Source organism: Lactuca serriola, chromosome 2 (assembly GCF_051521515.1).
Source record: "Lactuca serriola cultivar US96UC23 chromosome 2, Lser_US96UC23_V15, whole genome shotgun sequence".
Lineage (NCBI taxonomy): Eukaryota > Viridiplantae > Streptophyta > Magnoliopsida > Asterales > Asteraceae > Lactuca > Lactuca serriola.
The window spans coordinates 70,425,878-70,453,168 of NC_136409.1; the positions used below are offsets into that span (position 1 = coordinate 70,425,878).

The window sequence follows — 27,291 nt, forward strand, 5'->3', positions numbered from 1 at the left end:
CTTCGCATGTTCCAGTCATTTTTTTTTTAGTTCATTCGCATTTGAGTTGTTTGTCTCACCAAATACGAAATGAATATTAATCATAATCACCTTCGCATCTTTAACCCCAATCCATACAACCTCATATGCGAAACCCAATTTTGATTTGTATTATCAAATGCGAACATTTTTGCTTTTACACGTGAACTGCATTTGACTCCAATAATGAATATTAACCATAATCACCTTCGCATCTTTATGTTGATTATTTTAAACATGGAACATTTATGTCTATTATTTAGAATAACTATTATTTTTGTCACGATAAATATGTTATTTTTAATAAATAATCAATAACCAATTGTAAACAAAATTTATATCTTTGATTCTCTAAAATTAATTCATACATTTTTGTAATGGTTGTAGCATATTTACTTATCTTCTGTAAATAACCTATATTCAACCAACTATTTCCTAATATTCTATACTCCTTTTTTAGATGAAATTTGAATATTAAACTAATTTTTAGTTGTAATCTTTTAAATTCCAAAAAATCAGGAAGAAAATTATATCTAATAAAGATCCAACAACAATAAAATCATATAATCGTAATCTTTTTCCAATATTCAAGCATATAACTTTACCTCAAAACGTGAAATCCAAAATTTTGAAACACCTCATTCGTCTTCTTAATGTTCAATTGTTTCTGCGATTTTTTTTCATTAAGCTTACATCAAACTGCTTCATTAAAGTTGTAATCCTCATTCCAGTTCTACCTGCAAGATTTCCATATCCATATGTCAGGTTAGTATTATCAGTTTAGATCACTTTGTTTTCTCTATGAATTTATGGTTGAAATTTACAACAATAATCAATATGCTGGAATAGATGTTTTTCTAATTGTAAAAAAAAATAATCTTGAATAGATACATAAGATCAATAAAAAATTTATAATCATCACGATTATCGTGTATCACACAATTTTACCTTCATTGATTCCATGGAGATCTAGGGTTTTAACCCCTGATATCATCCGAACCCACGATTGGTTGAAATTGGGGAAATAGTAGATTTAAATCGAATAAACCCTAGGTTGGAAATGAGGATGATGAGTCATGATGCTAACATTTTAATAAACAAATTAATAAAGGTAACTTTTTAAATACATTTACTTTATTATCATTATTTATTTAATTCTAACTAACTTCAATTGTATTATATAAACATATTATGTACATAATTTCACATTTCGTTTCCTAACCTATGTCTTCTTATGCAGAAAACAACAGTAACATGTACCACATGCAGGCCAAAGAGAAAAGAAGACAAAGAAAAATATATTTGGAAAATAAAAGATCGAAGAAAATAAAAACAATATCAAACGTTCCAAGTATATCATTACAGCATCTCTTCAAAAAAACCATTAACTATAACCGTATTAGTATTTTATATTCCATCTTTTACTGTTATATAGTTGAATACATATATTTACAAGTTTTATAAGTTATTTCTATTTGCAGATCAATCAACCAACATTGTTCGTCAAACTCAAAATGTCAATTCATTTACAACACCTGCAAAGCATAACACAACCATACAATACTGTCCTTCCTTTAGAGATGTTAGAACTCCATTTTCTAACATTACAAATGTTATAAATCCGTTATCTAACATTACGAATGGTAATTATTTATGGTTTTTAAAATATACTATTATCCATTATGTAAATATTTATTTATTTAGTTAACTATTTTATTTTTATTTTATTCAGATAACATTGGTTTCGATAAATATATCACTTCCAAGTTAGCAAAGAAAAGACAGTACCATGTACTTTCAAATGATATGACATCAAAAAATGCATCTACAGTAACAACTTCTTCATCATCAATCAAGTTAAATCCAGGATGTCATAAATTAAAAACGAAGACAAGACATTTATCCCCTATCCCATTGATTGATTTGACAGAAGATGTAGAAAATATACATCAAGTGAACAATGAAAACCGTATAGTTGGTATCTCAAATGGTAATGAAAAAATAAAATCCATTTTACATTTCAGATACTATGTTCTATATAATTATAAAATTCATTGATATTTTATTCAACGCTTTTATTTTACAGAATATTTGGATCATGGTGATCAAGATGTTGTATGTCAAACATGTCGTGCAAAGTTATGGAGAAATGAATCCATTAGAGGTAAAGAAAATGGGAACACGGATTATTCATTATGTTGTGGTTACGGCAAAGTTCAACTTCCAGACTTAAAGAATGCACCCCCTACTTATGAAAGAATGTTTCGAAATATGGATTCAAAAAGCAAACACTTCATGAAAAACATTCGACGTTACAATTCAATGTTTTCTTTCACGTCGATGGGTGGTAAAATTGACTCTTCAATCAATAGAGGAAACACTCATTACATTTTCAGATTGGGTGGTCAAAATTATCATAGTATTGGAAGTCTTTTGCCAGCAAAAGGATCGGAACCAAAATTCTCTCAGTTATACATTTATGACACTGACAACGAAATTACAAATAGACAAAGATGTTTTCGGTATTTTCTCAAACTTCTTATTCATAATCTATTATTATTATATATATATATATATATATATATATATATATTATGTATATATTACTAATATTATGTATAAATCTATTTATTTTAGTGGTGAAAAAGATCAATCAACATCAACTGATAGTGATATTGTTAAAGATATTAAGGTGATGTTGGATTCAAATCATGTCTTGGTTAGATCTTATAGAATGGTAAGAGATACTTTTCAAAAAAATCCAGAAGTTGATATGAAATTACGACTTATCGGGAGAAGGGAGCAAGATGGAAGAACATATAACCTACCGACTGCGTCTGAGGTTGCTGCTTTAATAATTGGTGACATTTCGGATTCAATCGAAAAGAGGGATATCGTCGTTCAAACAAAAAATGGTTGTCTACAACGTATCAGTGAATTGCATCCTTCGTACCTTCCTCTCCAATATCCATTGCTATTTCCATATGGGGATGATGGTTATAGTGTTGACATTCTTCATAGAGGTGTGTCATTTACGACCAACAGAAAGCGTGCGAAATGTACAATGAGAGAATATTTCACTTATAGGATTCAAGACAGAGATCATTCGTTCTCTCTCATACTTAATTCAAGAAGGTTGTTTCAACAATTTATGGTAGATGCCTATACTATGATGGAAACGGAGAGAATGTACTACATACGTAGGCAACAACATGTTCTTAGATGTGATTCTTATGAAAATTTACGTAACCAAAAAGCTCAAGGAACGACTGATATCTCGAATGTCGGCCAACGTGTCATATTACCTTCATCCTTTACCGGAGGTGCACGCTATATGCTGCAAAACTATTTGGATGCCATGTCACTATGTAAATGGTTTGTATATCCTGATTTCTTCATAACCTTTACGTGTAATCCCAAATGGCCTGAGATTAAAAGGTTTCTTAAGGATACTTCACTTCAACCAGAAGACAGACATGATATACTATGTAGGTTGTTTAAGATCAAGTTTGATGCATTCATTAAAGACTTAAGGGAGAATCAAATTTTCGGCAAAGTTCAAGCATGTAATTAAAACTATATTTTTAATTTTTTTTATAAAACATTGATCTTATTATTATATTTTAAATATGTTTTGATATCTAATCACATTCTCTTTTATTTTTTGTCAAATTCTTTTACAGATGTTTATACCATTGAATTTCAAAAAAGAGGTTTGCCGCATAGTCATATATGTCTATTCATGCATTCTGACAACAAGCTACCAACTGTTGAACTTATCGATCCAATAATTTCAGCAGAGATACCAGACAGAATTGAAGATCCTGAATTGTATTCACTTGTAAATGAGTTTATGACTCATGGTCCATGTGGAGCTGAAAATATGAATTGTCCATGCATGGTGGATAAAAAGTGCTCTAAAAACTTTCCAAAACAATTCATTAATCATTCGTCTGTTGATCAGAATGGTTTTCCGTTATATAGGCGAAGAAACGATGGTCATTTTGTAGAAAAATCAGGTGTAAGATTGGATAATAGAAATGTTGTTCCATACAACAAATATCTATTGAAAAGATATCAGGCACATATTAATATTGAATGGTGCAATCAGGGATCTTCTATAAAGTATTTGTTTAAATACATAAATAAGGGTCCTGATAGAGCTACAGTTGCTGTTGTACCAACCAACAATGAATGTGAAAATAATGATGCGGTCGATGAAATAGCTGAATATTACGATTGTAGATATTTATCAGCATGTGAAGCATCATGGCGAATTTTTAGATATGATGTTCATTGCAGATATCCTTCTGTTGTTAGACTACCTTTTCATCTTCCTAATCAACAACAGATTGTATATGGCGAAGATGATGATATTGATGATGTTCTTGACAAACCTTCTGTTGCCGCTTCAAAGTTCACAGCTTGGATGGAGTGTAATGCAATCGACAGTGAAGCACGAAAACTCACATATGTTGAATTCCCTACAAAGTTTGTTTGGATATTAAATGGTCGGTTTTGGAAGCGAAGGAAAGTAGGAAAAGTCATCGGTAGAATTCATTCGGTTTCACCTAAACTAGGTGAAGCATATTTCTTAAGGATTCTTTTAAATAAAGTAAAAGGACCAACATCATTTGATGAAATTCGCACGGTAAATGGAGAAACACATTCTTCTTTTAGAGATGCCTGTTATGCACTCGGGCTATTAGATGATGACAAGGAATACATTGATGCAATTAAAGAAGCAAGTCATTATGGATCTGGTTTTTATCTACGCTTTTTATTTGCTACATTGTTGATGTGTAATAGTATGTCTAAACCAGAGATCGTTTGGGAAAATACATGGGAATATTTGGCAGATGGAATTCTATATAGCCAACGACGAAGATTTAAGTCAGCAGGTATTACATTTTTTCTTATTTTTTAAAATTAATTTATTTTTATTTTTCAACACCCATTAAATAATTAGTAATGAAATTATTAAATATCAACCACGTATTTTATTAATTATTTAATATTTTCGTGCAGAATTGTCTCTCGGAGTAGATGAACTTAAGAACTTAACTTTGTTCGAAATACAACAAATTTTACTTCGAAACAACTCTACTCTCAAAAACTTCAAAAACATGCCATACCCAGATGTTGAATCCATTTCTTCTTCAAACAATCGACTTATCACCGAGGAACTAGATTACGACATTCCCGTGATAAAGAATGACTATGATCGTATGTTTCTTGCATTAACAAATGAGCAACGGAACATTTTCCTAAACATCAAGAGTGCTATTCAACAAAATAAAGGAGGTGTCTTCTTTGTTTACGGGTATGGTGGAACGGGTAAAACTTTTTTATGGAAAACAATATCTGCAGCAATTAGATCTGAAGGAAATATTGTATTAAATGTTGCTTCAAGTGGTATTGCTTCCTTATTATTGCCCGGTGGTAGAACAGCACACTCTCGATTTATAATTCCATTTGAGCTTACAGAGGATTCTTTTTGTAACATAAATCCAGACGGTGAGTTGGCAAGCTTAATAAGGAAAACCTCTTTGATAATTTGGGATGAAGCACCTATGGTCCATAAGCATGCATTTGAAGCTTTAGATCGAACTTTGAAGGATTTATTAAGGTGCGTAAATTCAACCATCTCAAATATTCCATTTGGAGGGAAAGTTATTGTCTTTGGAGGAGATTTTAGACAAATTCTACCTGTTGTGCCGGGTGGCAGTAGACAGAACATTGTAAATGCTTCTTTGAGTTCTTCATATTTATGGGAACATTGCAAAGTCCATAGATTAACAAAAAACATGAGGCTAACTGTTGGAAGGGATCAATCAGATATAGGAAAAATAAGAGATTTTGCAAATTGGTTGTTGGATATAGGAGAAGGAAAACTTGGTGGTCCGAACGACGGTGAAACGATTATCGATATTCCGGATGATATTCTCATTAATGATTCACATGATCCTATAGGTTCCTTGATTGAGTTTGTATATCCTTCAATTTTAGAGTACTATAGCGATATAAATTATTTCCAAGAAAGAGCGATACTTGCTCCAAAAAATGAAGTTGTCCAAGAAATAAACGACCGTTTACTTAAGAAGTTTCCAGGAGATCAAGTTGAATATTTAAGTTCAGACTGCATATGTGAATCCAAATTTCTCCATGATCAATTTGATGCAAATCTATACTCTCCTGATGTATTAAATGGACTCAAAGTATCCGGTTTACCAAATCATAAATTAGTTTTAAAAATTGGTGTTCCAGTAATGTTACTGAGAAATATTGATCAGAAAAACGGCTTATGTAATGGCACAAGACTACAGGTGTTATCATTGGGCAAACGTGTTATTGAGGCACGTATAATAACTGGAACTAATATTGGAAATCGGACTTTTATTCCAAGAATGTCTTTAACTCCATCAGAAAAAAAGATTCCCTTCAAATTCACAAGAAGACAGTTTCCTTTGGCTGTATGTTTTGCAATGACTATTAACAAAAGTCAAGGACAATCGTTGTCAAAGGTTGGTCTGTTTCTGAAAGATCCAGTTTCTCACATGGACAATTGTATGTTGCCTTATCTAGAGTTCAGAGTAGAGAGGGATTAAAATTATTAATTTTAGATAAAGATGGCAAACTCACAAATAAAACTTCCAATGTTGTTTATAAGGAAGTTTTTCGAAATTTGTAGCCAACTTTTTTGTAACGTCGTTTTATTCAATTTTAGGAAATCACACTTAATCCATCATATTACTGTATTTTTTATAATTACGTATTGTTGTATTTTATGTTAATTTCATTACACACATTGGTATTGTATCATCTGCATATGTCCAATTAGAATGATGAATAAAAAAATATATTTTCAAAAATCTTCATTCCTAATTAAATACTTCCCATTTAGTTAGTAATTAAATAATTACCAATAAAAAAAATTATTTAAATATTCAATATTACAATTTATAAGTTATCAGAATTATTGATATAATATTTTATTAAATAATTAATTTTTAAATTCAATTCAAAAACAGCACCCGTGGATTCCACGGGTTTTAACCTAGTATAACATTAATAAGGAACTATAATTATATAACAAGATTAAACATATTCTTTTATTAGAATAAGGATTTATTATTATTTAGTAAATTAAAAGACCCTTAGGACTTACGAGAACCCTTTATCGGTATTTCATTGGATTTCACTGGAATTATTTCACTGCATTTTTCCCGCCAAACAAGAGAATGGATTGAATTTAAATTCCAATTCCTACAAACCCCATGAAATACCTAGAATTCTAGAACCAATCGCTTAATTTTGAAAGAAAAAGCCGACAATTACCTCTTCCACTTACCCTTCTAAGCCCTAGCTCTCTGGTGGTTTTGGCGACCCATTTATGATTTTATCTATAGTTTTACGATTTCGTTTTGATTTGTTGAAGTAGAATCATGCAGACTCACAAATGAGAGTTGCATCTAAAAGAAGGGATATTGAAATCTGATAAATATCAAGGCAGATAAAGGCCATCTGAGCATCAGATAAAATGTGTTCGTGATATTGTTCATCTATAGATTTCATCGAGTATCAGATGTTGCGACCGATCTCGGCAATCTGATTTCATGATACAGAGTGAGGGTTTTTGAGAGTTGAATGATGTGATTTTTTTTAATAGACTTTATTGGATTTCCTTCTTACCTCTGTTTTGTGTGATTTCATTGCACTGTGAATCTCTAATTCGTATTTTCCACATGATTATGTTAGGTTTTATATTTGTTGAGCTAAGGGTTAAATTAGGACTCATAGTGAGCAAATTTGTACTTTGGCTATTTCAACCATGATTCATTTTTAGTCCCTTTGCCTGTTGCAAAATCCCAACATTTCCAATATCACAAAGCTAAGTTAATCTACTTATTTGATCTTTACCATGTTCAAATTAATAGGAGGAAATGTTTTGGGAAGTAACAGATTATGTTGCTTAACACATTTCCAATGACACTTGATCTTGTTAAACGTATCGTGTTCATCCATTCAGTAAATGGGTTTGTTTATATGGAAGAAGCCATGTCTAGCATGCTTTTAATGACCTCTCTTTATTGATTGATGGGTTCTTGTATATGCACCTGACATGTTGTTCATGCAGCTTATATGATAACTGAGTATTGATTAATTGCAAATGTTAAGAACATGTGGGTGAGTAGTTCTTGGGGAAGAAATTAAAGCTCATTGTTCAGAAGAAGAGAGCCTCACTTAATGACTTTGGCAGGATCAAGATCATATTTGCATCTTTAATGGTCTTAATATGATGGTAAAACACTTATTTTTGTAGTGAAGTTGCATCTTTTTTCCAATGTATGCAACAAAAATGGATTTTTTTTGCCTATCTGTCTAGCCATTTTTCATATTGATATAAGTTTACGCTATTGTTTACTAAATTTGTTGCTAAAAATGGTAAAATTTTAATAAAGCACTCATAGCTTTTATTTGTTTGTAGATCACATGACATTTGACTTATAGCGATTGTTAAAATTTGTGATGTTGCAGAAGGCTGGAGTTGTAAGATTAAAGAAGGAATCGACAACCTAATTAATATCATATTGCCCAGTTGGCTGAGATGAGACCATGCATGTAATAATAAATTAGGTGTGACCTCATGTATTACATGGGTGTATTTAAAACAATTAAATATGTATAAACATTTGAGAAATTTAAATTTATAAGAAAATGAAAAAAATATTGAATTACTAAAATTAAAGTGTTTTTTTTTTCTTTTTTAAATTTAAACAAATAATTTAGATAAAATAATCAAAGCTAATTAATGAGATTTTATTTTAAAATTTTGAAATTATAAGGAAAGTTCATTAATAAAATTGATATGTATTTATTATTAAATTTAAAAACCATATGAAATTTAATAAAATAGGAAAACCATAAAATTACATATAGAATAAAAATTAATTCAAAATAACCACAAAATGACATATGACAAAATAAATGGGAGTGTGACAAGTGACAAAAAAACCTTCATTTATTAGAGAGATTTAAACATTGATCCTGATCAAGATATGATTATGTTTCCAATGCATGATATTTTTTTATATAATTATCTAAATAAGGTATAAAATGTTAAATGACAAATACAAAAAATTATTGATAAAAAGTAATTTGACAAGATATTCTACCTTATGCTCTTAGTTTATATTGAAGTTTACAATTGTTATCTTTTATTTACAGACCTGCTATTATTTATTTATTTATTTTTTGTAAGCATTTTTGTAGTCTAACAATGTTGGTTTATTGAATCAATGACATCCATATATATATTGTTGAAATGTTTATTGGTGGAGTGAAGACATGTGGTGTGAGTTTGACTATAACAAGAGAAAGAATGTTCTGTTCCAAAAGGACCAAGCAATCGAGGTGAAGCCTACAAACAAATGTTGAAATTAATCTGTATAAATTAAGTTGGAGGATTAGAAAGTTGAGGGTTGTTAACTAGGGATCATGTACATGTTTGTTTTTGTTTTACCTTGTGTGGCTAAATATTGTTGGTTTTATAATCCTAAGGAACATTATACTGATAGTTTATGCCAATCAACATATAGGACAAAGGACGAAGGATATTGAGATTCATAGGGATTTTGATATATTATATTATAATAACTCAACATGTTATGAAATGAGACCCAACTATTATTCAATAACTTTACAAGTAGAACCCACATAGAAACACTAAAATTGGATATGAAGCTCTCACACACTAAAACCCTAATCCTTTCTCACACGTTTGTATAGAAAAAAGAAATATGAGAAAGATATCTAATTAATTTTTAAGCGATATTGTATAGTTCTTTTATAACATACTAGGAGACCCGTATATTATACAGGTTTATTAAAAATAAAATTTTAATATCCATATATAAATATAAAATATTTTATAATGTAATACTTTCATAACATAATCTAATCTTTTGAAAATTTGCAAAAGAAACTAAATAGTTTGAAGTATTTTTGAGAATTTATTACCAAATTAATAGGATGATTTTATTTCCTTATAAAACCCATTACAAATTTATGAAAATTTATTTTAAAAAATTAAGAATCCCTAAAAAATGACAAGTGAAAAATAAAATTTTTAAAATTCTCACAAAATGACAAGTATCAAAATGAAGGAGAAAATGACATGTGGTAAAAAAAACCTTTATTTATTAAAGAGTATAAGACTGGAAGGAGTGGGAGGGAAGGTTCCCTCACTTTTGGTGGGTCATACCCTTCTTTCCCTCACTCTCTTTTCCCTCACCTAAAAGCCAAGGAGTGGGAGGGAAACCCTTCCCTTATTTTTTTTTTGTTTTTTTTAAATAAAATAAATTTTTTTGTTACGAATTATAATTTTTAAATTAATACTAAACATAAAACTTAATTGAAAATAAAAAGCATTTTATTAATTTAAATAAAACTTACATTAAACCTAAATTAGATAAAAAGTAGGAAAAAAAACACACACACATAAACTAAAAATCAAACAAACCACCAACGACCTACGGAAAAAATATTTTTTTAGAATTTTTTCCCTCTTCTTCATTTCGAGCTCGAGAGCCGATCCCGAGAGATGATCGACGTTTCCATCAAAAACTTCATGTCTTCCATTTGTTGTCTCTCCGCCCGCTCCATTTTCCTTGTTTCTTCTTTTTCTTTGTCGAAAGCCAAACGTTCGGAGAAATTTAGATTATATCAAGGTTCTAAAAACCGTAAGGCGTGACTTGGCGGAGAAGTGAAAGTTAAGTTATGCAAGCCTTGGCGAGCTATGACGTTTTTCAAGGCATGACTATTTTATATACATTAAAAGAGATAAATCATATAATTATTGAATTGTATCAAATATATGAAGTTTTAAAAGTGTTATATTAATATTTAATATAAAAATTAACAAAAACTCAATTATTTTAGGCCCGACAAAAAAAACAGAAAAAAAAAACAAAAAAATTGAAAAAATCCGCGCCTTGAAAAAAACTCGCGCCATAACACGAAAAGGCACGCATTGACACGTTATTTGGGCGCCAAATTAACAAACCCGCCTTGGACGTTTTCGTAACGATTACACCACGCCTTGCGCCATGGCACGTCTTGAGGCGCACCATGGCGCGCTTTTTAGAACCATGGATTATATCGATCAAACGACGATGTTATCTTCCGCATTTCGTCAATGTCCACGCTGAAATCAGATGCACTCGAAGTAGTCCCTTTTCCCTTTCTCTTCGCTTTGTCCCTACCCATTGGGCGTTCAATTTCTTCTAGCTCGAGTTCGTCGTCCTGATTTAAATCTTGACCGACCTGAGCATCGGAGGAGGTTGTGTAACCACTAGAGCCCGTTTTCGTGCGCTTTGATTGTTGGACTCCAAAAATAAAAGCCCGCTCGTATTTTTTCCACCTAGGACTTCGGACCAATAATATCCAACAATCGTGTCACTTGAATGGTTTTCCGACTTCCTCAAGGTAAAACTGCAACGCTTCGTGAAGTATTTCTTCGTCGCCTTGGCTGCTTTTTCGTTGGGTTTTTAGGTTGTTGTACGACCCGTTAATTTTTGAAACCCTCCTTGCTATTTCTCGAAACTTCGAGTTAAGTTGATGTTTAGTACAGTAGTTGTCACATTTTCCTATCTCCTCTCGAAATTGTTCTAAAATGCGAAACCAAAAATGTTCTCCTCGGTTGTGCGTTTCCCTGAATCGAATCTTAAGAAATATCAATCCAAACTTTGACCAAAACTAGCTCTTCGTGTGGAACCCATAGTGTCGGCTTTTGTCTTCCCGGTTGTGCGACACCTTCGCGTACTTGTTTTTTCCCTTTACGTCTTTGTAGTGGTGGTGTTGGTTGAGTTTCGGGAACCATGTCTTCTTCTTCCGCGTCATCCGATTCATCGACAAGTTGGTGGTGGTGTTGGGTTTGGGTTTGAGTTTTAGTTTGAGTTTGGGGTTGAGGTTGATTTGGCGATTGTTGATCCGGAAACACAACAAAGTTTGAAAACATTTGCGACGGAACATTTGGAACTTGCATCGGGTAATATTGGCCAACATTTCGGTATTGGAATTGTAGTGGTGATTGAATGGGAGTATCGAGTTGGGGGCGGTAAACTCCTTGTTGGGATGAATCGATAGCAAAAATGTTGTGAGGAGTGATGTTTAAACTCGAACCATGACTTTTTTTCCGTCGATCGGAACTTGAGGTTTGTTTGTCGGGATTTATTTTTTTTGGTTGATATAAAGTAGAGAGTATAGAAAATAGTTTGATATGTTTAAAAGTTATGTGTATATATTTATAGAAGTTGTAAAAGGATAAAAATAAATAAATAAATAAATACAAATTAGCCGTTAACAGCTACAGGAAAAAAAAATTAAAAAAAATCACTTTTTTACCGTTAACCAACGGTATTTTTTCTAAAAAAAAAATTAAATTAAATAGGCCAATCACAGCAAGAGAGAGAGAGAGAGACTCCCCTCTCCGTTTCCCGCACACACCTTACCTGCGCCGACGGTGCGGTGTTTCGCCGGGCGGGAAGGGTCCCGTCTCCTTTCCCCGCATCCGCTCCGTCCGGCCTAACGAAGCATAGAATACGACCGTCGACTATACACATCAATATGGGAACAACTTTTAATAACTTCTGATATCCTCAGCCACATCCAACTTTTATCACTTGACAGCATTAACCCCTCTGCTTTATTCTGTGGCCCTCAAATTTTTTAGATTAACAAGCGAAGAGCTTAAACGTTATCTTAATGACCAACAGAACTAATAATACCTGACATTAATTGAGTTGCACAAACCTTTCCAAGTTAATAACACAAATAACATGGATATCTAATCATTTTTAAGATTGCATTGCAGGGTATATTTCAAAACAACAAATTCGTAGTATAGTAGATGTCAGTTACAATGGACGAGAGCCATCATGCAATGAATTGGTCAAATGATGAATCATGAAAGAATGATGAGCACAATGGAAAGTTGCCAAAATTGGTCGACCAATTGGATTAAAAATCGGTAGCTGTAAGTTATAAGTGAGAGAAGAATTTTAGGATATTTAGTATTACATTTATATAATGTTCTTTTACCCGTGTTTTGTACTTGTCTCTTATACTTGACAAGACAAATGTGTCGGTACAATTGGATCACAAGGGAGGAGAAACTAGAAGAGAGTTTATTATTAAGCAAGAGCCAAGAGGAGGAATGATCTGACTGAAACAACATATCTATATATACACAAACACACTCAAATAACTAATTAATTAACACTTCCATAATTTAGTCTGACATTAGTTGCTTCCCGCGGCACTCCCCGTCTAACTGCTTCTTTATTTAGCCCCTTGCAATTATTGAACCTCAATTCTCGGATAGATGACATGTTGGTTAACCACATGGGCAGTTCTTTTATTCCGAATCTATTTATGCATAACAAAGTCAGCGAGGTGAGGTGTTGTAGTTCTTCTGGCATTAACTCCCAATGATCCCAACCTCTCAATTCTAACGACTGAAGGTGGTTACTTAACTTCTCGATGCCTTGGAGACTCGGGAAAGAATCGAGCTCCTTTGAGAACGGACCAAGTGTCAACTCATTTAAGAAGGCAAAACAGTTGAACATTCCGTGAGGCAAGGAAGTCAGTTTGTCACAATTGCTAATAGACAAAGTCTTCAAAGAATGACACTGGTTAGGTAAATTGGTTATATCTGAAAGACTGGGACACATGAAAATTTCTAAACATTCAAGAGATGTGAGGCCTTGTATGCTCTTAATGGACACCAGACCTGTGCACTGAGATATGCGTAAGGAAACAAGAGGATGGGGATGGTATTCATCTAAGCAAATAATCTTTGGGCAAACATAAATATCCAACTTCTCGAGGACAGGCGATATCGTTTTTGAGCTGTTGGGTTCTCCGTCTATCCACTTTTCCAGTCTTTCCAAAAAATACAGTCCGAGCGATCTCAACGATAGAGACAAAGGTTTCGTTGACCCGGTAACATCGGAACTCCTTAAGCATGTCAAGCTGTCCATTTGTATTAACAGAAGATTCTGAAGATGTGGTAGGTACTCAAGCGTCGGAAGAGAGAGGCAGCTCCTACAGTCATATAATGTGATTGACACGAGCTTGTCAAGGGGCGTCCATTTCCCTTCGATATCGATTGCCATCTTCATTACCCATTCTGGAAAATTATCACCATAAAATCTTGTAATTTCCAATTCTTTTACATCTCTAGGGGGTTGCAAGCCTTCCAATACATCCTTCTCATTTTTGTTGGCACCTCCACGGTCCCGACTCCATTCCAATTCGATCTCGTATAAATTTTTCTTTCTGGATAAGTCTGCCTTGACAGCATCCTCTTTGCTCCTAACATTCTCTAGTTTGGAGATACAAAGCCTTCCACTAAGGTTATTCAAATGGCGTAGCTCTTCTATACCATGTCTCTTCCTTCTAAGCACTATGAAGGAAGGCAAAGTTTGAAGAGAAGTCATTTGTCCTACGATATTGGCAGGAATGTATTTGTCACACTCGAAATGCATGTCCAACCAAGGCCTCGTGACATTTTCTTTGTGACGCTGGAAATATCTCAGGCTTATCAAATTTCTCATGTCTTCTGGAAACTTCTTAATGTCAGGCAACTTCAGAGTTTGCAAGTGGTATAATTTACCAATAGATTTAGGAAGAACACGGATACTCGTATATGTCAAATCCAAATACTTGAGATGCACCAACCTTCCAATTGAATCGTCTAACTTCTCTATTGTATAACATTTGAGTTGTAGGATTCGTATGCATTTTAATCGTTGAAATGGAAATTTCTTATCAACTTCACCTTCGATGAACAATGTACGCAAAGTTCGAGCCACTGTATTCCTTTCAATGAACATAGAAACCTCTGCTGCCAATTTATAGTTCTTTTCTTTGTAAAAAGCGAGATGTTTAACCTGAGGGATACATGCAATATCATCATTTGACGCATCCTCCAGACATAAGCTTTCATGTTTTGAAAGTTATAATGAAAGATCATGCACCAGATCATGCATGCTACAACGAGTGATATGACCATACTCATCCCTTTTAACATCTTGGAACAACGAATTGCTGACCAAAATTTGAAAAATATCATTCCCCACATCCTCCATCTCCTTGTTTCTTTCCTCATCTGCTTGAACCAACCCTAAAGCCATCCAAAGTTGGACCAGTTCTTCCCTTTCCATGACCGTATCTTTCTTAAAGATGGAACAATACACAAAGCATTGCTTGACGATAGAATTCGTGAGATTATCAAAGCTCAGTTCCAAACTCTTTTGTACTCTATCCCTTTCTTCTTCCAGATCCCAAACCTTGCTATTTTTTATGTACAGCCACTTCTCTATGTCGTTGTAATTTGCCAACATGCCACCTATTACATTTAATAACAATGGTAAACCACCACACTTTTCTACAATGTCGCGGCCTATCTTCACCAGTTCTGGCGATGCTGATGTTCCTTTCACAAACGCTCTTTCTTTGAAGATGTGCCAACAATGATCATTAGAAAGACCTTTTAAAAGACATGAATCCACGTGCATATCATGAGTTCCGATTTCAAGCTTCCGTGTAGTGACAAGAATGCCACTTCCATTTTGTGAGCTTACATTTAACATACAACTCCTAAACTCTTCCCAGTATGGCCTCTCTTCGACCCAAACGTCATCCAAGACGAGCAAATATCTTTTTGATGCCAACTGCTCTTTAAGACTTTCAATTAAATTGGTCCTTAAGTCCGAGGTAGGTTTCTTTTTGGCAAGAGATTCATAGATCTTGGCAAGAAGTGTATTTATGTCAACCTTAATCGACACACACAACCATGCTTTAACATCAAAATGTTGCTCGATCTTTTTATCATTGTAGACCGACTTAGCCAAAGTGGTCTTCCCGATCCCGCCCATTCCCACAATGGGAACAATGCTAAGTTTTTCTTCTTTTCTTGATTGGGTTAAAAGTTCAATGATATGGAGTTTATCATTATCCCTCCCAACAATTTTAAATTCTTCTTGATTTGGAACAGTCTCTCTCCAATATAGACGATCTAGAACAGGGCCTGCAGGGTGTTCATTTTGTAGTCCTAAACTGTTTGCTTCTATATTGATCTTAAGTAACTTTTCATTGATGTTTTGGATTTTATGACCTATTTTATTACGAAAGGAGAACCTTTTCAAGCTTGGAAGGCACATTACCTTCCTTGTTATCCGATCTGGTTTCTTTATTTGACGCCTCAGCATTTCGTAATCAACCTCATCCAACACATCATCAGCTTCACCCACTACATCTTTTAGCTGCTTCAGCCACACCATCACAACCTCTGATTCCTTTTTTTGCTCCGCATCACGTAACTTGGCACGAATCAGGTCTAATGTTCTGTGAAGGCTGGTCAGCTTTTCTTCGTAACCCCATGCAATGGCGAGTTCACCCGCAGCAATAGACAACACCTTTTTCAATGTTCCCTCAGCAGCAATAGTGACTAATGCTTCAGCCATTTTCACAGTTTAGAAGAGATTGGAAGAGGGGATGAATGGTGGAAGAAAGAAAGAAATCTATGAGATGGTTGAACAAAGAGAGACCCAATGAATGGAAATGGAGATTCATTTGGTGGCGTGTGTGGTGGAAAATGGTATCGAATCAGAATTGAAGGTGTCTACTAAGTTATGCCTTTCCTAAGTTGCAAGTTTAGAACATACACATTGCTATTTTTCTTTTCTTTTCTTTTGTTTTTACCTTCTGTCATTATTACTTATCTAAAATATTAATATATCATTATATTTTATGTTTTAATAGTTAATATATAATGTTTCATATGTAAACTAGAATTGATCTTTGTAACTGTTTTATTTTCATTTACCTTTTGTCCTTTTAAAATACCTCTATATTGTAATATGATATGTAACTATATCTTTCCATTTTAATCCCTACGTTTGTTTATATGGGTGGAATACTTTTTTCTTATATTGAACATGGAAATTTTTGTAATAAGTGTGTCAATGAGAATATAACTAAGAGAAAAGTACATAAATGGTCCTGTGAAATCCAAAATTCGCATATATTGCCCCTAACCTTTTTTGCTTGATTAGCATGATCTGTGTCATTTTACTTTCTAGTGTAGTTGGTCCATTTCATTTTATTACAAATTTGATCCAAAATTGTTGTTTTACCCCTTTTTCTTGGTTTTTATTTTTTATATTTTAATTTAAATTGATTAAAAAAAATAAAAATTCATTAAAACTACCCTTAACCCAACCATCTCAGTTCGTCTTCATGCTCGACACCATACCTCCCTCAACCCCACTTCATCCCTGCCACCCTCCACCAGTAACCACCACTTTTCTCATGGACTGTCTTGTTACTTCCTTGCCAGACTCACGACCCAACACTACTAGAAACCTAACCTACAGCGATGGAATCAGCGACAGATTTTATCTGTAGCTAATTAGCGACGGTTTACTGAGAAATCATTGATGGAATGCATAAATATTTCAATCCAAATAATTATAGAAGTTTAGAGATGTATTACCAAGGGATCAACGACAGATTGGTATGATTTTATCGACAAAAAACAGTCCATCGCTGAACCGTCGAAAAGTACAACCTCTCAACGAGGGAATAACGACGGATTGCAAAAAATTAGTGGATTTTTTTCCTGGCCCTCGCTAAACCCTTGCAGAAAATCTACGCCTTCCTTTTTTCATTCCTGGCTTTTCTTCCTCTACTCGTTCCCTCGTTTTATTTTCATTCCCACCGATTTATTCCCAAAGTGACGATTTCCTACCAAATCCCTATATGACCGTCAAATCTCTACTCTGTTCAGGAAATCGCCTCCACCACAGTCAACCTGTATCATCCCTCTTTGAAGCCTCTCAAAGGAAAACCTGATCTGAAATCACATCCTCGTTGGCTTTCTTCTCGGTTTGACTCCCTTCCTCGTTAACTCACAGCTTACTTCCATGCCAATGCCTTTCGATCTGTTGATTCACAACTACTCTAGACCGTACAACTGCTTAGCGGCAACAACGACGTCGATCACCCGATAAGAAAGCAGTGGTGGTTCTGTTGGCGGTAGCTGGATCACAGTGGTGGTCATCCCATTCAAGCTCTGGTTTATACAAATTTGATTAACCTTGAGGTAATTTTGAACTTTATGGATGATATGCATAAGTTTAGGTCATTGTATTGTGTTGTGTTAGATTGATAGGATTAGCTATGAATTGATAATCTTGACAATTGATGAAGTTAATAGCATGTACCTAATTGAAAACAAGTAGCAATGTGTTGAAAATTATTCAATGAATCTCGTGAATTACTCAAGGAATCTAATCTCCTGGAAAGTGGATGAAGACTGTTCTTTTTGGGAAGAGTCATCAAAATCTAATATCTCAAAAGTAAGTAAAAGTGTTATATTACAGTTTACAGTTACACCTGTTACTAGTAAAACACATATACATGATGGTATCTTATTATTCTTGAAGGATGCTAGTTTAGACAAAAAGACCTCCATTACCCTCAACACACAATCAAATGATCTTGCTGTTGATTCTACTGTTATGTCAACACCAGTGTCCCACATCAGCAACATAAATGGAGAACAATCACAGTTAGAGTAGAGCTCCAGTGCCAACTTACTAAATGTTGCAAATGATGATGATTTAATCAGGCTAGAACAGGCTGCTACTAAGGCACAAGCAGCTTTCAGGGGATACTTGGTAAGGTTAATGCATATTACAAGAATATTGCAAGAAATAGCAATTTACTTCACTCCACTTACTAATATAGGAGCTTTCAAGCCTTCTTGTAATATTTCAGTTACATTTAATGATGTGAAAACTCACAAACAAGTAAGCTATTCTTATTGTTCTCATTCTAGATAGATGATTATTGTTTAGTATATCAATACTTTGGTCTGCTATAATAATTCTTCTTTACTAATTCATCATCAGGTTCCTTTGAAGAAGGAAAATGGTCAGATATCAATGGTGCCTCTTTTCCAAAGTCATAAAAGCATTGCTGGAGTGGTATTTATTGATGTTTTTGTAATTTTGTTGGATAATAAACCTCTTACTTGCTAGCTAGTGATCGAAACAAGTTGAATTTACTTATTTACCCTTTTTGCAGATATCTGTAGACCCAATGCAAGGGAAGAAGGTCGAACATAATGGCATTAAAATAGAACTCCTTGGTCAAATTGGTGAGTTTTCTACTTAATTATAGGAGAAATTGTCATGCAAATCAATATTAATAATATTTTAGTATTTTAGTTCTGTTTGTATAAATTTATTTTGACAGGGGCAACTTCTATGACTTTACCTCTGTTGGTAAGTCCATCTGTTTGGAGGCTAACTTTTACATGTTGTTGATGAAATGACAACTTTTATGTTGTTTTTTCATTGATAATTGATAATTCAACATCATTATTCATCAGTAATTTACTATGTTACCCTTTGTTATGTAGTTCGTGAACTGGATGTTCCTGGTGAAATATATGAAAGGAAAACATTTCCTTTTGAATTTTCTTCAGTTGAAATGCCTTATGAGACATACAATGGTGTCAATGTGTGACTTACGTAAACACCATCTTATATCTAAATTCAAATAACATACAAAAAAGCATAAAACCATGATTATGATTGCATATAAAATGGGTTTTAGCAAGTGATGAAGCTCTATTTTTGTAGCAAGTTGAAAATTATAGTCTGTGTTCTAGAGTGAAATTAAGTAGTTGACATCTGTGAAAAATGTTTTCTCTTGATCACAATTTAAAAGTAAAATTAAAGCAAAAGTAACACTTTACATGGAAATATATTTAGTGTTATAAAATATCTCCATATCTTCATATCTCCATGTGAAATATATTTTGTAGTTGTTTCCTTTTATTAATTTTTTTTAATCATTATTCATTTCTTGACAGATCAATGTGTCAATATATAAGTACGACATCCCTTGAGTAGTTCTCCAAGGCAGGTATGTAATTTTGTCTTATTTCCTCTTCTTTTTTGGCCAATGCATCTTTTGATCAATGTAATGTAACCATTGAACGATTATGATAAACATGCTCTAATGATTCTGTAGGAAACATGATAATAACCTCCGTTAATGATTTTAGAAAGACAAATAGAATTATTTTTTATTCCCTTGGTTGATGCAAGTGTCGCTAGAGTTGAGGGTTTTCAGTTGGCCAAATGTCTCTCTGTTTTTGATCTCATCGCCATTGGTAAACTTTCAATCAACTTACGTATCATCACTTTTCACCTTTCATCGTCTATCTATTATTGATCACTTCTCGGATTTACATTAAGTAAAATCGATACATATATATGTTTTGTTGATTAATACATGTTATTTCTCTTAGTGTCATTATGCAATAAATTTGTTATATATGTATGTATGTATGTATATATGTATGTATGTATGATGTTGGGATGTATTGGTATCAATTAACCTAAAAGTCAAACCAATTTTATCAGGATTTGGAGAAACAATTGGAGCTGGAGTTTACATTCTTGTTGGAACAGTTGCTAAAGAGAAAACAGGGCCTGCAATCACAATATCATTCCTCATAGCCGGAATAGCAGCTGGACTTTCAGCATTATGTTATGCATAACTCGCATGTCATTGCCCATCTGCAGGGAGTGCGTATCACTATTCTTACTTATATGTTGGAGAAGGGTAATCTCGTAATTTCTCCTAACAATTCTATTATTCATATATTCATATTTTCTTTCTGCAAATCAATATTCTATCCCCTTCAACTTCCAGTGTTGCTTGGTTGATTGGTTGGTCCCTGATTCTTGAATACACACTTGGTGGAGCAGCAGTAGCCCGTGGCATATCCACAAATACGGTGAACTTCATCTCCTTTTTCTTTCTACCTAATTTATAATTTCAATTTTCTTTTTCTTTTTCTTTTTCGAATTATAATTTCAATTTTAAACAGGCTGTGTTTTTTGGAGGTCCAGATAAGCTTTCTGCTTTCTTAACTCGACCCACCATTCTTGGAATTGTAGTTGATCCTTGTGCTGCTGTTTTAGTCTTCATTATAACTGGACTACTCTGCACCGGAATCAAAGAGGTATTTTAGTCCTTTCAGTTAATGACTTATTCTTAAATTTTATTATACTAATAAAATGAATACATTTAGAGTTCATTGGCTCAAGGCATAATCACAACAATAAACGTTGTAGCCTTGCTTTTCATCATAGTAGTTGGTGGATAGATAGGTTTCAAGACTCAATGGGTGGATACAAAGTTCCAGCCGGGTAATATGTTCATTTTTTTCACATGTGTTAAATTACCATTTTACCCTTGGCAACATGAAACATGTTTCTGATTTTCAGGTATTTCCTGTATGGAGCTAATGGAGTACTTGCTGGATCTGCAACCGTTTTTTTCTCATATGATGGTTTTGATGTAGTAACAAGCACAGCAGAAGAGGTAACACTAGTGATTGTGATTGTTCTTTCTAAAGGGTATAATTGTAATTTTTATATTGATTATATTACAGGTGAAGAATCCTCAGAGAGATGTATCTGCTGTTGTGATTGGTTTGGTGCCATGTTCCCAATTAGATCCTGATACCCCTATCGCCTCTGCTTTTGCTAGTTATGGAATGAATGGAGCAGTGTAAGTGTAACAACCCGAAATTCATATCCCTAAATGTAACCCTTCTCGCGACTCGTTCCGACCATCCAATCGCTGTTTCCGATTTCGTTTCCGATTTCGGCATTTTATTAAGTCATTATTGAATATTTTATTTTAGGACTTAATGAGTGCCCAAATGCCCTTAGAACTCATTTTAATGCCTCGTATTGGTGATCGGAACATGTTTAAAATCAACCATATCGGGTTACGGAAAATTAGCCGGGTGCGACCAAAAGCCCCGTCTAAAGCCGGTATCAGGTAGAATTTCATCGTGTCCAAATCCTGAACACTATTTAAAGTGTTCTAAGACTTCATTTTGAAGCTTTTGCTTCATTCTACAACTATCACCCCAACCTCTCTCCTCAAACTAGAATTAAAGGTCCAAATCTCAAGTTTAAGGCTTCAAATCTTTGAAGTAACTTCCCTAGCATGCTATACAACCTCTTTAGCCTTCAAATTCGAGTATAATCTATGGATTAGGACCATTATCATGTGTTTACGGCCCTAGAACTATCCTAGGCCGTAAACTCATATAAATGGGGTTTTTGGAGCTACAAAACCCTTCCAAACCACAATTAGACTTTAGATATGGCTAGATGACTTTATGGAATGAGCTTAGAATGCCTTGAAACATGATTTAGAGCCTTGTTTAAGAGTTTACAGTCCTGGAAGGTGTCTAGGCCGTAAACACTAAGCCCTTAAACCCTTCCATGGCTCAAACAAGACTTAGATATGACTTTTAGAATATTGGTTATGGATCTAGAACACTTCAACCATGGATTTTGAGGGGTTTGTATGAGTTTAAGGCCAAGGCATGTTCTTGGGCCGTAAACTCCTCGAACATGGGTGTAAAATCACTTCTAAGGTGTTAGAAAGCCATCCAACACCACCAAAAACCTTGGAATAAATCATAGGACCAACCAAAAATAGTATAAGGGCTTTAAACACATCAAAACCTCACATATGAGAGTTTACGGCCATAAAACATGCCCCATGGCCGTAAACTCCTAAAAGTGTGTCAAATGGTGCCACAAATTCATTTCTAGGCTTGTAGGAATTTTTAGAATCACATGTGATTAATTTTGGGACCTTAAAAACACTTATTCAAGGAGATATGAGAGTTTACGGCCATAGGCCCCATGTCAAGGCCGTAAACTCCCTTAAGTGTTTTATTTGGTGATTTTAATTCATTCCAAGCCTTAGGTAAAATTTTTCCAAACATTTCCAAGTGTCAATAGCCATTTGTGACCCTTTAAGCACCATAAACCACCCCACCATGAGTTTACGGCCGTAAACTCATGGGGAATGGGTGTTTAGGCCGTAAACTTCATTAGGGAGTTTACTCTTGGGGAGTAAACTCAAATCCCAAGTCCCTCACTTCAATTCCCGTCCGTAGATGTCACCCGGGTCACTCCAAACACCCGTTTTGAGGTGTTTTCGTTCGTTGGAGTGTAATATCGTATCTAATTAGAGTTTATAAATCTAATTAGATATATTTGTATATCATTTCGTATTACATAGGAATCTCACGTGTTATCAAACCTTAAATCGAAACTTAGCATCCGGAACGTCGCGCTTCTCAACCGGTGAGTTCATACCCCTACCCTTTTCCGTGTTTTCAGGGGGGAATCCAAGCAAAAGTACAAATATATTTTGTACTTAAACTAATTTTCAATTTAATGGTTTATTTACTAATTGTCTTGATTGTGATAACTGATGTTTTGAACTGCAGGTTAAATACAGATTTCTTTTAAATATTGTATATTATATTGTCTTTTGTAAAAGAAATCATACTAATCATAACTAAGCACGAATACGAATAACGAATATAACTAATAGGATAGAACGAATGCGAATACGAATATAACTAAGTACGAATACGAATAACGAATATAATAGGATAGAACGAATGCGAATACGAATATAACTAAGTACAAATACGAATAACGAATATAACTAATATGATAGAACGAATACGAATAACGAATATAATTAATAGGATAGAACGAATACGAATAGGCTTAGGACTACGAATGCGAAATAACGCCTTTGGATGACAGCAAGACTTCGAATATACAGCTAGTGTACGCCTTGAACGTCACCAGAGTTCCAAATACGAAAGTACGCCTCTGGAACTCTACTGAGTTTCGATTCCATCCGCCTCAGAATGTCGACAGAGATACGAAAATCCAACTAATGTACTCTTTTGGAATCCACCAGAATAATCGAAAATACTGTAATGTACTTTTCTGGTGAATCCAAAAATACGAAAATACAACTAAGTTTGTAGGTTATAGTCATACGAATGTAGTTTAGAATACTTAACTAATACTACACATATATGGTAAGTACTAATACTTTGAAATCAAACCTAAGAACCAAACAACTCAACACATAGGAAAATATGGGATTTTCCTGGGATAACATAACAACTAGTAACGAACTTAGAATCAAATAGCCAATTCAACACCTAGGAAAATATGGGATTTTCCTGGATAGCATAACAAAACATAAGCGAATAAAGTAACAAACGAATAACTAAAACTATAAGGAAAATATGGGATTTTCCTGGAATAACACAACAAACCGTTTTTGAAATTGTAACAAAAGATAACTAAACCATTTTATAAGAAAATATGGGATTTTCTTGAACAATAACTATTTCAGAAAGTAAAGGAAACTCGTTCTTCTCAAAACTAAACCGCTTATGAACTCACCAGCTTTATGCTGATTTTCAAACTGCTTGTATTCTCAGGTCAGCGTTAAACAGGTACACCGCAACCTTTTGGAGAAGACGGAGCGTCCTGAAGACTCGTCTTTACTTTTGTTCATATTACATATGTAAAACACTTGTACAACTTTTCTTTTAAACAGATGTAAACAATATTATGTAATGTAATGTTTTGTGATTACTGCTTTACTATGTGCATTGGATTTGATACTCAACGTGGAGTCAACCCCGGAAATGTTTCCGCCATTGGTTTTCGGGGTGTGACAGTAAGCATACAACATTTCTTTCTGAAGGGCATAATTGTAATTTCATGTTTATTTACATCTAAAACGATCATCATGATTTCATATATGTTATAACTATCAGATTTGTTACTGCTCTCTGTGCTGCTTTTGGTTGTATCATTATTTGATGTTTTTTAGTATAATAATTTGATGATTGTAGTATTTTTTTTCGTTTTAGAATCATAATAAAAAAAATGATATTACAAGTTCGCGACGGATTAGTGACAAAAAAATAATAATAATAATGCATGAATTTAGTGAGGGATTAGCTACGGAAAAAAATCATGTCTAAAGTTTGTGACGGATCAACGATGGAAAAAGAACAAAATTAATTTAAGAATTTTTCGAGGGATTAGCTATGGGGAAAAATCAAGTCTAAAGGTTGCGACAGATCAGCGATCGAAAAAAAAATAGTATATGAACTTTGCAAGGGATTAGCTATGGAAAAAAAACTGATCATGGAAATTTGCGACAGAACAGCGACGGAATGTCTTTAACAAATTTTTGTCGCTAACGTCCTGGGTAAATGAATTGAGTAACATTTAGCGACGGATACTCTGTCGCTAAATTTGTCGCAAGGAAAAACTAATCCGTTGCTAAAACCCTCGCTAAGTCATTAGCCATATTTTAATTACCTATGGAGTGAATCTGTCGCTGATCCATCGCAAACAACATTTAGCGATGGAATAGCGACGGATTCGTCCGTCTCTAAAACCCCTGTTTCTAGTAGTGCAATACGACAAAGAAAATCAACCCCATCAACAACATTCTTGTGTTTGGATGAAGAAATATGAAATAGTAGTAAACAAAAATGAAAAAAATAAGATTTTGAAATCAATTGCAGGTTTGAAGGTGAAGGTTTTGATGTACTCTCTTTTGAAGCCTAACAACAATAACAAGTTTTGGCTAGGTCGATGTTTAACATTTAGTCACAACGGCCATTCCTTGGAAGTTCTCTTTGTATAGGTTTGTATATGTTTCATTTTATTGAAGTTCTATCTAGTTTGATATTGTTCCTTGCCTAAAAACGAGAAACTGAGTCATAAACTATTGCTGAAATCTATTATGTGGCTTCTCCATATGGACCATACAAGCATTTCTTTTGGATTTGTTTATCAGTTCGAATATTTCTTCCCTCCACAAACAAATGGTGGCTCTGTATTTCACATTGTATTGGTGTGTAGTTTGTTTTTTCTCTGTGTTGGTGATGATTGATCTTGTGAAGTATTGGAAGATCTTCATACATATTGAGGATGAAACTTAGTTGCCTCTGAGATTTGGACTCGAATTTTGAGGATGGTGTTTGATAGTGTTGTGACCGGAAAGAGGATGATGAAAGGTGGAGGGTGGGGCGGGTACAAGGGCATGGGGATAGTGGGGTCCTATTTTTATTATTAATATAAATAAGAAATAAATGAAAGAAAATGATAATAAATATTCAATACGGTAAAGTAGTTATTTTATAGTAAGAAACTGAAACCACATAACCATCTTAATAAAAAAAGGTAGGGACGATATATATGAACCTTGGAAACCACAAGGACCATTTTATTAATATTATCTATAATTAATTATTCGACATTTTTAAATAAACTCCATATATAAAATATTGTCCAACCTCAAATTGTTTTATATGTTGTAATCACTTTACATAAAAACCTCATCCAACACCAACACAACTAATTAGTAATGCGCACTACAAGAATATCACCCTTTAGCGGAGACATTATTACTGGCGACATGGACTTTTAGCGGCGATAAATGCTAGAGTTGCCGCTAAAAGTCCACATCACCGTTAAAGGGTTATCACCCGAATTCGCATTTTCCCACTCTGCTACATCTAAGCCGTTCGATCAAATATCCAATCCAATGATTGGGATCCCTTATCCGCACTAACCTAATACCGGCGACATATGTGTCGCCGCTAAAAGTTAAAAATGTCGCCACTAATAGTTAGCTAAAAAATGACGCGGTACCCTTCCCTCCAGATTGTCGCCGCTATTGACCTTTGTCGCTGATAAAGCCCTAATTGTCGCCGCTAAAGGCTCTCGCAGATAATAATAATAAAAAAACGCACGCAGTTTCTTCATTTCTCCCATTTTGCTTTCTGTTTGTTGCATCCCATACAGTCGCCTCTTTTAGCTTCTATCGAGTTTGTCTTCAATTAGGTTATTCCAACTACATATCTCCCCACATTGTGTGAGATTTAAGATCAAAGGATGGCTAGGGCTTTTGGGACCGATTTCTAGCTTCATTTCTTGAAGAAAGGTTAGTTGATTTTGTTGTTTCCTTTTTAATTTGTATGTTAATTTCGATTTGTAGCTGCATTTGATGATTAAATGGCAATAAATTGTTCAATTTCTTATTTTTGGTGGTGTTGTCTTTGGATTAGAAAAAAAAATGAATTGGATTGTTGTATTACTTCCACTAGTAGTTTAGCCTTTAGGGACATTTGGTGATTATTAAAAGCTGAATTTGATGATTAAATTGCAATAAATTGTTCAATTTCAGTGTTTTTGGTGGTGTTGTCTTTGACATTACCGGTGAGAGTATTTTCGGGTGAAGACTAGTTTTTCTAGC

General features: G+C 33.9%; 1 protein-coding gene and 2 pseudogenes across 2 annotated transcripts; 2 read left to right on the forward strand and 1 right to left on the reverse strand.

Annotated features, from left to right (window-relative positions):
* Window positions 1-776: 776 nt before the first annotated feature.
* Window positions 777-6,626, forward strand: LOC145089322 (uncharacterized). The gene is made up of 7 exons (XM_079027774.1): window positions 777-783; window positions 1,500-1,661; window positions 1,751-1,996; window positions 2,105-2,540; window positions 2,656-3,584; window positions 3,702-4,919; window positions 5,047-6,626. The coding sequence occupies exons 1-7, from the start codon at window positions 777-779 to the stop codon at window positions 6,624-6,626; spliced, it is 4,578 nt and encodes a 1,525-aa protein (XP_078883900.1).
* Window positions 6,627-13,289: 6,663 nt separating this feature from the next.
* On the reverse strand, window positions 13,290-16,582 carry LOC145089324 (putative disease resistance protein RGA3; annotated as a pseudogene).
* Window positions 16,583-17,689: 1,107 nt separating this feature from the next.
* On the forward strand, window positions 17,690-21,682 carry LOC145089325 (cationic amino acid transporter 4, vacuolar pseudogene; annotated as a pseudogene). The gene is made up of 10 exons (XR_013701389.1): window positions 17,690-18,443; window positions 18,531-18,896; window positions 18,999-19,246; window positions 19,967-20,019; window positions 20,523-20,724; window positions 20,815-20,899; window positions 20,993-21,127; window positions 21,197-21,314; window positions 21,393-21,489; window positions 21,560-21,682. The product of XR_013701389.1 is annotated as a cationic amino acid transporter 4, vacuolar pseudogene (transcript).
* The last annotated feature ends 5,609 nt before the right edge of the window (window positions 21,683-27,291 follow it).